Below are 15,601 nucleotides of genomic sequence, written 5' to 3'. Positions count from 1 at the left end.
CATCCTTGTTATCCGTAACTTCAATAGAAAAGGCGAGTGCCTTACCTTGTGCTTTTGAATCCTTCAAAAAAGTTGTATAGCTCTGCCTTGAAGTTTTCTGATCTGATTTGCATTCTCCAATGCCTCCTTCTGTTGGGAACTTGACCTTCAAATGTCTTGTCAAAATTATTGCACCAATAGTATTCAACGTTGGTCTCCTGAGAATTATATTGTATGCCGATAGACTTTTTATTAACAAAAATTTAGTAATTGTAGTTACCGTTTGTGGATGTGTTCCAAGTGTTATTGTTAGCTCCACAGTCCCCTCTACCGAAGTAGACTCTCCAGAAAATCCAAATAGCCTTGTGCTGCAAGGTTTTATCTTGACCGTATCTAACTTCAATCGTTGAAAAGCTTCATAAGACATGATGTCTATAGATGATCCTGTGTCTACCAGAACTCTATGAATATCTCTGTTTGCCACCTCGATGACCACCACAATGGCGTCATCGTGTGGTTCTTGAATTCCTTCCATTTCTTCCTCCGTGAAGACTATTTCCTTCATCATTTTGATTCTTCTAGGAGTAACATGAGATTCAACAGTATTCACATACCTGGCATGCGCCTTAGACTTTGAAATTGAATTTAAATCCAAACTTCCCAGGATGGTCATGACGGGGGACTGCTTCTGTTGAATCTGCCGATTTTCTTGCTGTTTAGCATTTTCCTCTGGAGAGTTGTACTGAAAATCTCCCTTGGTTTGTTCTTCTCTAGCTAGTGTTCGATTATTCCACCTTCTCGGCTGATCAGTGGCATTTCTTCTATTGCCCCCATTTCTCTTTTGAACATATTGGTCCAATCTTCCTTGACTGATCAGTCGTTCAATTTCATTTTTCAGAATTCTGCAGTCATCAGTATCATGACCATGATCTTTGTGATATCTACAGAACCTATTCGGATTCCTCTCATCCGCCTTTGCTATCATAGGTAATGGCCATTTCATAAATCCCTGATGCTGAATTTGCATCAGAATTTCTGATCTTCTTGCGTTGAGAGGAGTGTAGTTTTCTTGGAATGGTCTTGGGATGTCCCTTCTGTATTGATGATCAGGAATATTTCTTGAAAAACTCCTGCTATTCCTTCGCTCTCTCTGATCTCTCTGATCAAATTTCACAACTCCATTATCTTTCCTTTTAACTCCACTGTTGTCAGTTTCTTTTCTTGCTTGGAGAATGTCCTTCATATTTGCATATTGATTACAACGAGTTGTCAATTCCGCTATGTTCGCCGGCTTGTTCATGATCAGGAATTTCAGAAGATGCTCATCTGTTAGACCTCTGAACATAGCGTCATATGCCACCGCCTCATTCAAATTTTTAATTTGAATTGATTCCTGATTGAATCTCTTCATATAATTTCGAACTGATTCTCCCGATTTTTGACAGATTGCAGCTAAATTATCAACAGTTTTGCTGCTTTTCATGCTACTTTGGAATCTTGATAAGAATACTTTCGTCAAATCCTTAAAATCCTTAATGGAATTTGGTAATAAGATGAAGAACCAGGTTGTTGCAGATCCCTTCAAGGAAGATGGAAATGAACGACACTTTAAAACATCAGAGTTACCTACTAGCATCATAACAGAATTGAACTGAGCCAGGTGTTCCATTGGATCTGTGCTTCCATCATACATCGTGAATGTCGGAAGTTTAAAATTGCGCGGCAATGGTGCTGACATAATGTCTTTAGCAAATGGATTTTGGTTCATTATTTCCTCAGCTTTTTCTCCGCCATCTTTGTTCACCAGTCGCTGAATCTGATCATCGAGGACGCGAAATCTTTTACTGATTTCCGATCCATAGACTTCAGATCTGCAATCTCCTGATTTTCCTGTTTCTTTCTTATCTCTCCAATCCCCAATGCTTCCACTCTTTTTGCTCCAGATGTGACTTAATTGATCATCTTTGGACGATTCTCGATCTTCAGTTTCTAGTGGAATATAATTTGGATCCGCACTCTCTCCTGATCCTTCCTTCAGAAATGACCTCCTTCGGCTCCCTCCTGACTTTTGAATCTGAGAATTTGGGACAGAGGTCGCTTTTGCTCGGGAAAGAGTTCGAGATCTTCCAGCTGATAAAACCGGAACTCTTTCCTCAGGATGTACTCCGATCTGTTTGATGAAAGTTCTCATCAGATTTTGTGTCTCCAGTATTTGATGTTGCATGCTCTCAAACCGCTCAGCGATCAGATTTGGATCTAACTCTGGACGAGATGTCGCCAATGTATCTGCTAATTGTTTCTCTTGCCTTTCAAACTGATCAGTTGGACGAGGTGAGTGATCCTCCAGCATTCTCTGCCTCTGTCGAGTCTGCATCATTGGGATTTGCGGTATCGGAACCACTTCTCTCGTTCTTCTTTTTGGATTTACTCTCCTCGGCTCCCTCTGGCTTGTTTCCGCCATTTCTATCGGTAATTCCTCCTCTCGCTCAGGTGATTGAGCCATAGCTTTTGCTCTGAACTGACTTCCCACAGACGGTGCCAAAATGTTGGTGCTATTTTTGCCGATCGCCTCGAACCGTAGTTTTTCGCACCGAACTCCTCAGATCTGATTCGATCTGGTTTGCTCTTCGATCGATCAACCTCTCACTCCTGAAAGAAACAGAATACCAGTAAGAAACGGAGCCGATCGTCTTGATCGGCGTCTCGTCTCCGATGATCTAGTCAGTATGGTAAAGATGGTGTTTCCGAGCTCTCTGGAGCTTCTAAAATGCTTGTAATGGAGTTCAATCAGAGTGAGCTTAGAGTTTGGTTGATTCTAGAGACTTACCTTCTTACGGATCTTCCCTCGCTTTTATACTGGCTTTCCCGCTTATAATACTCTTTCAATCATGGCCATCAGATCATCGCTCCTCTTTGGACGTCTTCGATCATCTTACCTTTATCTCTCAATTGAACCCGGCTGAGGTTGGTTTGACCGGTATGAACCGGCAATGGATATATTAGTTACAACAGGATCAAGACTTGATTACAGAGGCTTTGCAAAAAAAAAAAATAAATTTTCCTATTCATAACCTCATTCTCCTATTTTTGTGACAACTTCCTCTGCAACAAAAAAATTTGTTCATAAATATTGAGATTATTTTACATACATATCCGTTGATTTTTCTACCAGTTTTATTCATTTTAGCTTTTGATTTGGTATTAGCCATGTGTATGGAATAGGTTGTAGAATGAAAAACCATCCAAGGTGAGGATCTTCAGGCTCAAGGCTGGTTCGGATTTATAAGACCAAACTTGTAATAAAAGAAAAAGAGAGGTGGAAACTTGATAATGGTTGAGAGATACATTGGTTTTCCTACTTGTTGGTGAAGAAGTTACACAGAACCGATGCTTAAAAAAATCTTTCCAAGTGGTTAGGCAGTAGCATAAGATTGACTTCTAATTTGGCATATCTGACTACCAGTAGAGAAAGTAATCCAATTCCTTGCTTGCTTGACCAAACAAAATCATAAAACCATTAATTAAGAATGAAGACTTATTTCCCTAATGGAAGGTTCGGTAGCCGTCAACCTTGTCTGATTCAAGATTGGAACATGTCATCATCGGCGGAGATGGAAAGACAAGGTCACCTTTCCACCTGTAGTTATTGTATATATAGATAGCCAACTGCTCAGAATTCACATCCACAATAGCCAGCATAGCCCCTTTTGAGCAGTTGCGGAGTTAAGAGTTTTTCTTAATCTAACAATCTCTTTACGTTTTATTTACTAACTAGTCATGGCTACTGATGAGAGAGCTGGGGCTGAAATCGTCCGTGGAAAGGAAGCCTGTGATCAATTTTCAATGGATCTTTTGAAAGAGCTTGGGTTTCCCAGTGGTGTAGCTCCCAATGGAGAGTTGGTAGAATGCGGAAGGGTGAGATCCACTGGCTTCGTGTGGTGGAAATGCAAGGCTCCCTACGAGTCCTTCAATCCAGCGACCAAATCCAAGAATAGCTATGCTGCCGAGACCACAGCATATGTTGAGAAGGGAAAGATGAAGAAGATGACAGGATCCAAGGCCAAGACTCCCCTGATGGTGTGGGTTTCTGTAGTTGAGATGTCGGTCGATGGTGACAATATCACTTTCAAGACATCAGTTGGAGTTAGCAAGTCCTTTCCCATCACCTCTTTCATGAACGAAGTAGAAAAGAAAGCTCATCTCCAAAAGTAAACCATACTTATCTGCAGTTTCTCCCTGAAGATCTTTTAATTATCAGCTGTAATATCTATGTTGTATTAAGTTTATCAATCTATGTTCTTTTGTATGATCCTTTTGGATTCTCATTTCATGACCTAATAATACTTGAATTATTGTACAATTTCTTCAAGCTTATAGTGGATTACAGTAATTTCACTCACCATTCTGTCCCTCCACCCCCCCCCCCTCACCCTCCCAAAAAAAAATCACAAAAACCAGAACTCACTATTGAACCAATCTGTGAGAAAACTCCAATATGATTACTGCCAGTTCTTAATCAATTGACAAATAATCATTCGCTATCCCTTGGATGGTGGTTTGATCAACTCTAATTCTCAGACCAATGACCCCATTTTGGTCACTGTAGAGAGAAGTTAGCCATTATAAACTTGTTCAGCAATCAAACTCCATTTTATAGATACCATGCAATCTAAGAGGAGGAAAGCTAATCCCAATTGCCAACAGAGTAGTCAAATTAACGCATTAACCTTCTTAGAACTCTAGAAGTAGAAATGGTTTTGGTTGACCTATTTAATCTTATCTGTTTTTCCAACTTATTTAATAACTTAATGTCAAAACCTTTCCATAAAAACGATGCTAGAAATTCCATGCATGACATGGTTAAACGCTTTCTTGACTCTGGATTTAATTCTTAATTTTTTTTGTTGGTAGATGAATATAAATTCTTAATAATCAAAAGAATAAATTTCTAAGTCAGTTTCTTTTTGGGTTACAACTGTTTACAGTCGTCGACTTCTTCTTCTTCCTCTTCTTCTGTCTATGAATATCATTTCCATTATTTCTAATCCATAGAATTAAGAGTAGAGTTACCACAGGATTGAATGGGATGAAGTTACGGTTAGTACCTATTCCTATTTTAATAATGAATGGGAAGCACTCAAAGCAGTCCTCTTTGGTGAAGAAGAATTGCACCCAGATGCTATGATGGGCTCATTGAAACCATTATGTTCCAAGTAATCATGTATTGTTGCCTTACTATATATAGACTTTGACTTCAAAAACCCAATGAAGATCTTTTCTCTCTACTTCAGGGTTTGTAGGGTTCCCTTACCAGTCGAAGAGGAGCACAAGATGTTTACCGGGGGAGGTTTCATTGCTTTGCACAATTCATTATGGAATGAGGTATGAAAATCAAATCATTCAGTTTGTGAATTAAAAATCTCCATGTTAAATTGAAATGTAAATCAGCTCTTTTGAGAAAGCCACAAGAGGCAGCAAATCAGGTCTAAGAGACTAGTCACAACAGGGAGAGAAGATGGGGGAACTTCTACTCTGAACAATTATTTACTAACTTCAGTTTTTCTCTACTCAAAAAACGAGTCAAAAAACCTGGGTTCGAACTGTGTTTTTAGAACTCCAGTAACCAATATCTCTTCCTACTCAAAATAGGAAACCATCCTATAGCAAACCATACAAAAAAATACGATTGAACAAATTAGTAGACCAACATTTGCAAACAACAAATCTAATCGTAAATGAATGGGTGTTATTGGTGTGATCTCAGATTCTCGATAATTTGCAGCAATCTCCTCTGCTTTGAGAATCTCTTCTCCATGCTTGGCTTGGATCATTGCCCATTTTTCTTTTGCTTTCTTATGGATTAAAGCCACCTCGGTTTTCATTTTCTCCACATACTCAGCCTTCTTTTCCGGTTGTTCCTGTATCCCACCAGGTCTTGTCAAGGCAAAATATGAACTCAATGCAAATGATTCATAACACCTTTAATACTACCATTTGTGTATGTATGGTTCAAAAATTTTGAGAAAAAAGTTATTTGTATAATTGAAAGAAAAAAAAGAAAAAAAAAAAAAAGAAAAAAAAAAAACCCTGCAGGAAGACTAGGTGTTGTTTCAAAATTGTATTGGAGACCCCTTTGGTTCTCTTCTAGTCCAAACCTGGTTCCTGAGGACAAAACAAGGGTGAGAGTGAGCCACCTCTAGGGACAGGAAGCTATCTCCAATGATTAAGTCAGTAAATGTGGAGAACCTGAATCCTCCTTCACAAGAGTTAATGTCCAAGAAGACGAAGAGGGGAATGTCTTTTTGGTGAGGTTGCAGGTGAGTAATGGCTGGAGATTAAAGGTCTTACCCTTTACAACGCATAGTGATGATATGTATACATGCAGCTGGTCCATACCTCAAGAGAGAATAGATGCCCCACTGCCTTATGATCTCCTTGCTCCCAAATGAAGGGTGGTGATGGCTTCTGGATTGTAGCTTGATCAACAAGCTAAGTAGTTTAATTTACATACAACTAGAGACAATATCGTTGAATCAAAGGGTCAGCCTCATGCTGATATTGATGTGACACCCATCCTCCTTTGGGCAGACAAAATGTGAGGGCACGACACTCAAGGGTGGTTTGAGCGAATGAGAAGCTTCCTTTTCGACAATGAGCATTTAATGATTCGCAATGCATTCAATGCTAAATTAATGTTGTGATTGACATCCAAATGTAGATATGTTGGATCTTCTCACAACGTCACTTTATCCGAGAAGTCTCGTCGTGACAACTGGTGTCACCATAGGACTCACTTCTCAGCAAGCATCCCCTTGAGAAGTGCCTTGCCAAGAAGCTCTAAACGAACCATCCTAGAACAGTCTTGAGTCTAGGGAACCGTTTTGAGTGGTTTACTCCGATTTAACGGCTTGGACGTACCATAATGGGTACAACATTAGCCCCCTGGTCTTCATGACAAATCTTGTCGTGGAGACTAATTCGTTGAAAGCCACTACTTAAGAGGCGCAAAAGTTGGCAGAGAAGTGTAAGTGCTCCTCCGAGAAGCCATAATAAGATCTTGATAAGCATGCATTTAAGGCATTAATTGTTCTGACGGTTTTGTCAGTTAATCATGTTGCCTGCAATGATGTGCACAACACTCAAGGTGTCTACTTTATTGCCACATTTCTTGAATAACGCAATGCCCTGGAAATGGAAGCATTAAGGCTCAATGACCATTGATTTGAAGGAATCTGAGTCTCAACTCCAAGGTAACTATAAATTGGATCATCTCATGCTTTCATTCTTTCTCCTTTCACTGTCTGCAACTCTTTGTTCAGACCAGGTGCTTTTTTAAAAACTTCCAACTCTTCTTTTTTTCGTAAGTTTTCTTCACAAATCGACATTATGGGTAGGAAACTAAAGAGGCATACTCCCTTTGAGAAACCAAATCTTAGAGCCCCTCCAGAGCCTTGGAAAGATGTAGAGATCAGTGGCGGTCCTTAGGTTTCCTTCGTCATCTTCTTCTCCTCCTCTCCCTGACATAGCCCTTGGTTCTACTAGCAAACCACAGGTGTCCCAGCGCGAGGGCGTTGCACCTAGAAATCCTGCAGAGAAAGAAACGGCTCCTGAAGTAGGGATCAAAGTTCCCCCAGACTGTAGGCACCCTTCCTTCACCTCCAAGTTTAATCCCTTGTACTTCCCCAATCTCTTTCTCCCTCATCACGTTCAATTGATGAAGAGGGCCTTCAGAATTCCTGATGATTTCAAAGTGAGACTTCCAAGTCCCTGCAAAAGGGCTAGTTTGTTGAGAGAGGCAAAGATTCTTCTTTATTTCGATTCAATGTTAGGGGGTATAAGGTTCCCTTTTGTCCCTTCATCATGCATGTCCTTTACCACTTCAACTTGAACTGAGGAATGTTAGCTCCAAATGGGTGGAGATGCCTAGTGGGTTCCATTGGGTACTGCTACCATTTGAATATAGATTGCAACTTGAAGTCTTCAATTGGGTTTTTTCCTTTAGGACCATTAAAAGAGAGGGCTGGTATAGTACGTTTTAGTAAACGAGGTACCTCCAGCACCAAATTCCATGTTATTGAGGATGATACCCTCCCCACCAGTAAAAAAGGATGGAGGGATAGGTACATCACCTATCTTCTCCCACAAGAATGTGCAATCCTTGACTGGCCTTCCATCTCCAAAAGTAGTATAAGGAGAATGAATGTTAAACCTTCTCTTGATTGAAAGGAAAAAGCCTTTTACGAGCTTTCTGTACAAGGACGGGGGCTCCCAATCCATGGCAGGGAGATGGACTTCGATACTCCCCTATTTCTCTAGAAAGTCATGGTTGGTGAGCCCCTTGCCCTACTTCTTTCCTTCACTCTCTTTGATGAAGCTAGTGTGTGACCCCTCTTTAACTTGTACTCTCTGACTAATGCTCTACCGTTCTCTATAGATTGAAGATGACCATCAGCAGAGAAGATCTCCTCCAACGCTACAAGGATTCACAAATTGCCACCAGGAATGAATCTAAGAAGACAAGAGGTACCAAATCTGGGCCATCCCTCCCAACCTATGAGCTTCCTAGTCTTGTTGCCAGGGTGCCTGTGAAATCCCCTAGATTTCTACCCTTAACCCGTGGTTTCAAGATTGAGAACTCGGGCCTCAAGTCGGGGACAACTGTGGGCCATTCAAGTCGAGCCCAAAGGATTGGAAATGGAACCAGTGGTGGTGGATGACCCTTGTGATGACTCAACAACTCTCCGAGAGTTTAAGTGAAGAGAGAAGATTAATCACATTGGTGTAAAAAGGGTGATTTTGGATCATCCATAGATCGGTGATGGAGAATCCGATTGATGCGAATAATGTATCAAATTGATGATCGTCGAAAGACCTTTTCATCAAGCCAAAAATCACTGAATTCGGAGTTCGTTTAGGGGTCCAACCATGGACCGGTCGGTTGGGCCGATTGGGTGAACCAAACCCCCACCCCATTTTCAGTTTAGAGGAAAAAATGGAATTCTGGGTTGTTAACCCCTATTTATGTTTTACCTCACTCGTAACCGTATTTTTGTATACAAGAAGGAGTTTGAGGCTGCAGGAAGAGGAGAAACCAAGAAGAAGTGCAGTTCCCATCCTTTCGAAGGTGTTTTGTGATCCGAATCTTCGCGAAAACATTAGGAAATGTTAGTTTTTTTTTAATCTTTCTCTTAGACATAGTTTTGTGAGTATTTTCTCTTTTCTTCTTTTGTGAGATCTTGAAAAGAAAGAGTGTTAGGTATCTTGGATGCTCATCTTTTCTTGTATTAATGTTTCCCTTGAGTATGAGAGTAGTGGTTTGTCCCCTTGCAAAAGATTTTGCATTTTGACTCTACAGGTCACCCACAGGTGATTTAGGAGAGCCAATTTGGGGCTTTTTAATCGTAGTTAAATTGGATCAAATTGAGGACACCCTTAAGATTATTTTACTGCCAATTAGACTTTCCCAATGTTTCGTTTCGATTCAACTTCACATTGGTGACGAAATAGAGACCATTCACTAGTGAGGTTGAGAACTACCTTTTGTTAACCTAATTTTCAGATTTTGTTTTGGTGGGAAGATCTATCTTTTGAAGCCCAAATTGACTCTAATTTGTGATGGTTAGTGTAACAACCCCCGTATTTCTAACTCGGGATCTGTATTGCAAGTCCAAGAACCCGAAGGTCTAGTCGGGTAAATTTGTAGAGTGTCCGGATAAAAGTCCATGATCCATACCCTGAACCCATGGATTTGGATTCTCTTGATGAAGAGCCTGCCTTGCTTGGTATTTGGACTTCTAGAAGGCAAGTGATGTCTGGAGATGTCCAAAATGAAGGTAAGACCTCCCCCATGTGTTCATTAGGGTTAGGTTGTACTTGGACTTCAACCCCTTGAGCAAAGCACCCTTGTATAACAATATACTAGAGGGCGGTTGCTAGTGGCGGTTGATTAGATCAAACGACTGCCTGGTTCTGGTTGCGGGGTTTTGCCCTATTTTGCCCCCAGACTTCTATAAATAGTAACCCTCATCTATTTTACGAATATTATATTCAGGATTGCTATCTTTGGTGGTTAGGCGGCTGTGGAGACGTGTTGGAAGGTGATTTGAAGTGCTGTTAGTGTTCCAGAAGGTTCTATTGTCTTTATAGCTGATCTGGTTGAGGTAAGTGATTCCCTGCTCACTCATACTCTACCTCTGGCTATGATTAAAGTAGATTAGTTTTCTTCTTTGGTTGTTCATGATCCTTCTATTACAATACCTACATTTTTAATGATCTTGATGAGATCAGGTCCTAAAATGAAATCCTACTTTCGTGAAAATGACTGATCTAATCAAGGGGAGATTCTTGATAACCAAATTGATGTCAATTGTTAGGTTTCGTATTACCTTTGGTTGTGAGAGTGTTAGATTTGAAATTCAGACTATTATCATTCAAAATTCGGATTGAAATCGGATGATCAAAAGCCTGAGTTTCGGATTGAAACTCATTGTTTTTGGGGCAGTCACTAGTGGCGGTCGCTCAGCCTAAGCGAATGGCTGGTTTCCAGTGAGCTTGCAACTTTTGGATTTTGTCCGATTTGATTCATTCGACTTATATATTATTGTAACCCTATTTATAGGTGTCCTCTGTTTCCAATAAAAGTCTTATAATTGTTTCTGGTTTGCAATCCAGAGGAATTCTACTTATTTACAAGTAAGGACATACAATGTCATCTTTATAAAATGACTTGAACATGCTAGTCCAATGTCTTTCAATACTGCTCTTTCATTTTATATACTGTTGTAACCATGAATAGCTTGTTGATCTTAATTTGTATGCTTGCTGTTTGTATTGTCTTTACATATACTTTGTCAATTATGAATGTAGTATGATGATGATTGATGTATTGTGGTTCTGATGGAAATGGTATTCCATTGGGATATCATAGCTAGAGATATCAGAGGGCTTTGGTATGGGACACATGTTCGCTGATGTCTTCAGCACTATCATAACTACTGGATGACATACCTAGGTAGAGTCTAGAGTTGCATGGCTAGGTACCCCACATATTACTACCCTTTCGGTAGGGTAATTGAAACCGGATGACCCGTGACGATGGTGATGTGACTTTGTTTCATCCTATAGTGATAACCAGTCCATGCGAAGACTCAGTGGTCCACTATTGGTCATACAATGGTTGGGTTGGGCTCATGGACGTCCAAGGAGCGGACCGGGTGTCTTGAGGAGACATGAGAGCATTCCGCCCCAACAACATGTGGATGACCATAGGGTTATGGGATGGAGTTCAATAGCGGTATCCAATCCATGAGGATTCTCATTCCTAGGTTGCGAAGGATACTGAACCGAGTTGGTTGGTGCCATAGGGGATGTATATGGACTTCACGTAGTGTGTTATCATTATGACTTGCATTGGATTAGAAACCCCAACATGCGCCAATACTCATGCCAATGGTCGTGGTGAGAGAGTGTTGACTTAACCCTAGCCATAGTTTTGAGAGCCAGGTGTGGACTTTCCATTTTACCCAGGATCCCTACAGAGGTAACCAATCCTTGCCAGATCAGAGTGACTAGACCTACCCAGAGGAGGGCTGGTGTATATCTTAAAGCATGTCAACTGTTAGAGACTTGCATAGTTAGATCTTAGCGGTATTCATACTTTGCACTCATACATATCATATATGCATTACTAATGGTTTGACATATGGATGAGGATTATTGTTGTTTTTACTGAGTTCACTAGAACTCATTCCTTTATTTGTCTATGTTTTATTAGCCTGTACAGATGGAGGATATATGCTGGAAAATGGATTGGTTTCCCATGAAGGAGCCTTCTCGTATGAAGAAGATGTGGCACCGGCAATGGAAAATGGAAATAGCCTGTGCGGGAGCTCCAGCAAGTGCATGGAGTGCACTTATAGCACCCATTGATGGGCGTAGGAGACAAGTTGTCAGGAAATTTGGCTATCATTTGGAGAAGAATTGGAGAACCCCTCACCTTGATAAACTTGAGTCTAAGTTTTTAGCTCTAGATAAAGAAACTTCAAAGAAACTTATTTAAACATTTTGACTTGCTTCCGCTGAACCCGTATTTTTTTTATCATTTATTCTTTCCTTGATTATTTTATTGGAGTATTTGGACTCCTGTAATCCTTTTATTTAATTATTGAACTTATTCTTGCTCATGATTGTCTTTACTTGCATTTATTATTATTGATAGACTAAAACCATGGATCCTGTGACGGATCACTCCCCGGGTTGTCGGGTGGGTAACCGATACCGGTGGGTGGGGTGTGACAGTTAATCCTCTTGCATGAATAAGTTTATATATCTTTAGTCACCAACTTGTGGGAGTGAATTATTGAGCTTTGGAGAAAAGAATCAAGTGAAAGGTGAGGAATATACTTAACTTTATATTACATGTATAATGATGTTAGTTAATTTTTATATTTAATACATTGACTTGCTTTATAATTATCTAGTGATTATGTCTTCTATTTTTCAATATCTTTGAATGGTGATATGAGAATGGATGAGATGGATGAGATTGAATGGATTGAGTTTTTTCTTGTTGAATCCTAAATTATTTATATGAAAATATATTGATGATATTGAATTAAATTACTCCTTTTATTTTATGTTGCTTACTAGGGTTGTGGGTTCACCTATTGCCCTAGTGACCTTATGTGATTGTCTAGATTGTGATTGGGGAATGACGAATGTCCTTTTGGTGTTTCTGTCATAGGACACCAGTGGATGTGGTATGGGACACATTCTTTTTTCGAATGTTTTTGAAAGAAATCAAGGGTAAAAGTTATTGATGGCTTTTTTCTAGTGTTTCCCATAGACGTGCCAAATGTTGTTTCGAAATTGTACTAGAGACCCCTTTGGTTCTCTTCTGGTCCAAACCTTGTACTAGAGGACAAAACAAGGGTGAGAGTGGGCCGCCTTTAGGGATGGGAAGCCACATCCAATGATTAAGTCAGTAAATGTGGAAAACCTGAATCCTCCTTTGTAGGAGTTAATGTCCAAGAAGATGAAGAGGTGAATGTCTTTTTGGTGAGGTTGTAGGTGAGTAATGGCTAGAGATTAAAGGTCTAAACCTTTACAATGCATAGCTCCCAAATGAAGGGTGGTGATGGCTTCTAGATTGCAGCTTGATCAACAAACTAAGTGGTTTAATTGCCATATAGCTAGAGACAATATCAGGGTTTTCAAAATATGTTGCAAATGTTATTATGTCATTGTAAAAACTGTCAATGCCATATGTATTTCTTAATATACGTACGTATCAAATAAAGTTGTGTAGTGCAGAAACTATGTGACGCACTAAAGGACAAGCAATTAAGTCTACAAATTATTTTACACCTAGAAGTTTTTAATAAGAAAATTGTTCGAAAAAGTCATATTATGTTGAAAGAATATTAAAAAAAATAAAAATAAATAAAAAAGAAAAAAAGAAAAAGAAAAAGAAAAGAAGAGATTAAAATTACATTTTTTTTTTCAATTTCTGTACAAAGAGTACATAAAACACAAAGTCAACATAACAAAAATGCTACCACAATCACTTGGATGCTTAACAATGTCCCACCAACTTTAGTTGCATATGACATTTAACTAAGAATTTCTTAGTGTTAAAAATAGTTCTTTTAAATTAAAAGAATGAAAAAAAAAAAAAAAAAAAAAAAAAAAAAAAACTTTATGGATTCAAAAATGTCTCAAAAGGTTAGATCCATTTCGCATCTTTCTATTTTGTTAATGTATGCCTATAAAATAAATGAATAATCAGATGGGTTTTCCCCATACCGGAGCCTTACAAATTAGATACGATTTTTCTTTTATCTATCAATTAGAAATTTTGGATCCATATGAGTGATTTATATATGAAATAAAAGTATGCACTTTTTCCCCTTAATTTAATACCACATCTAAAAACACCACAAGCCTTTCACTTTAGCCATGTTTTATCAAAACTTGAACATGTTGCATTCTATGACACATCTGATTAAGAAAATGGTCAAATTTATGCAAGATATATAGTAGAATTCTTTGGTTGGCCATCACCCTTGTCACTTGAGTAGCAATATTCACTAAGGTCTTATTTACTTTGTTTCACCATCTTCAACATCTATTTCGTCTCAGATATTAAAAGAAAATTCAATCAATTGAAAAGAGTTTTACCAATCAATCACTTTATAATCGAAAAACATATATCATATTTTATTTGTAACGAACAGTTAACTCTCTCTTCGCAAGGTTCATATCATGCTTTCAAGGATTTTACTAGCTAGAAATGCTCTAGTTCAAACAGTGGGTTGGGAATTCTAGTTTCAATCACTACAACCATGGTATATGTAGAAACAAAATGAGGGTATCAAACCAATATGCTAATAAGGATTTCAACTACAATCAAATCATCTTGTCCAGAGGATCATAATTAATATTAAAATTCACAGCAAGATAACTGCAACTACAGATATTGTAATGTTTTAAAAACAGTTGTTAAATTACACCTAGGTTCAAGTTATGGAAACCTGGATTACAATAGATAGCCCAAATTATAATGGGGGGAAAAACCTTTGTTCAAATATAAGCATAGAAGATAGTGCACAGAGTCCTAAGAATCATATCTAAAGGGGAAAAAAACCTTTGGATGCTAACAAATGTGGCTTGAATATTTGATTGTAGGTAGTAGCTTCTCAGGACTGGCCTGAAGTCACAAAATATGCAGGATTGGTTTGTGCTCAACCACACAAACAGGAACTAATACAAGACTTGTAGAAAACTTGGCATGACCCTGTTCGTGGCATGGTTGGTGGTGGAATGTTCCGGTACTTGAAGTCTCTCAAATTGCTCCATGACCATTTTCCTATGGGAATTATATTTTTCTAATATTATTATTCACTTTTCTATGTAGAGATCTAATTGTTTCCTTTCGAAAGGCTACTGGACAAAAGCCTCACAGAATTATATTCTACAGGTATATTAGGCTTTCTACATTACTATATATTAGTGTAGATATGCAATACAGCTATAGTTATACTGCTAAATGGGTAAAATGCTTCAGATTATGGGAGTGAATGATGAATATGCTGCTAATTTTGAATCTCCATGGGCCCAATTTACATGATTCAACTTAAAAAATTTGTCAGATGCTATGACTATGGCCAGTATATTTGGGGCTGACATGGTTGAATGAACCATGAATAATAAAGGTCCCATCATGCATGCTCTTATAACATGTTTTTTTTTAGGAGCTTAATAATCCTGAATTCAATTGGTTACATGGCATCATAGTAGTTTTTGCATTTGACTCTCTTTATGTGAAACAAAAAGCAAGGATATTTTAGCTGTGAAAAAATAGTCATCATTGAACATTGACAAAACTAGATGTAACATGCATGGAGTTGTGCATTAACCTCTGTTGGCTACATTTGTACACAAAGATACATTAGCATTACACATAAGAATGTTTGCACACATTAGCATAGTATTCAGTTATGTTCCATAGTTTCGTTTATTAAGTGGATTTATTTGGAGTAGGGATGGTGTGAGTGAAGGGCAATTTTATCAAGTTCTACTTTATGAGTTAGATGCAATTCAAAAGGTACATTACTTGTCCTTC

At 38.7% G+C, this 15,601-nt stretch overlaps 1 protein-coding gene across 1 annotated transcript; it reads left to right on the top strand.

The window, feature by feature from the left end:
- Nucleotides 1-3,756: 3,756 nt before the first annotated feature.
- On the top strand, nt 3,757-15,106 carry LOC149002364 (uncharacterized). Its single transcript, XM_089138699.1, has 4 exons — nt 3,757-4,122; nt 14,665-14,712; nt 14,894-14,956; nt 15,044-15,106. Exons 1-4 carry the CDS (start codon nt 3,757-3,759, stop codon nt 15,104-15,106), a joined length of 540 nt encoding a protein of 179 aa, XP_088994825.1.
- Nucleotides 15,107-15,601: the final 495 nt, after the last annotated feature.

Source organism: Hakea prostrata, chromosome 10, assembly GCF_041222555.1.
Source record: "Hakea prostrata isolate BN-2017 chromosome 10, UWA_Hpros_2, whole genome shotgun sequence".
NCBI lineage: Eukaryota > Viridiplantae > Streptophyta > Magnoliopsida > Proteales > Proteaceae > Hakea > Hakea prostrata.
The sequence above is the reverse complement of the archived record's forward strand: the minus strand, read 5'-3'. Positions and strand labels throughout refer to the sequence as shown.

Excerpts from the sequence above, each read along its gene's own strand:
- LOC149002364 (XM_089138699.1), top strand. The coding sequence starts at position 3,757 with ATGGCTACTGATGAGAGAGCTGGGGCTGAAATCGTCCGTGGAAAGGAA. Across the intron at positions 4,123-14,664 it reads CTTTCAAGACATCAGTTGGA|GTAGTAGCTTCTCAGGACTG; the intron begins GTTAGCAAGTCC and ends ATTTGATTGTAG. Across the intron at positions 14,957-15,043 it reads CACAGAATTATATTCTACAG|ATTATGGGAGTGAATGATGA; the intron begins GTATATTAGGCT and ends AAAATGCTTCAG.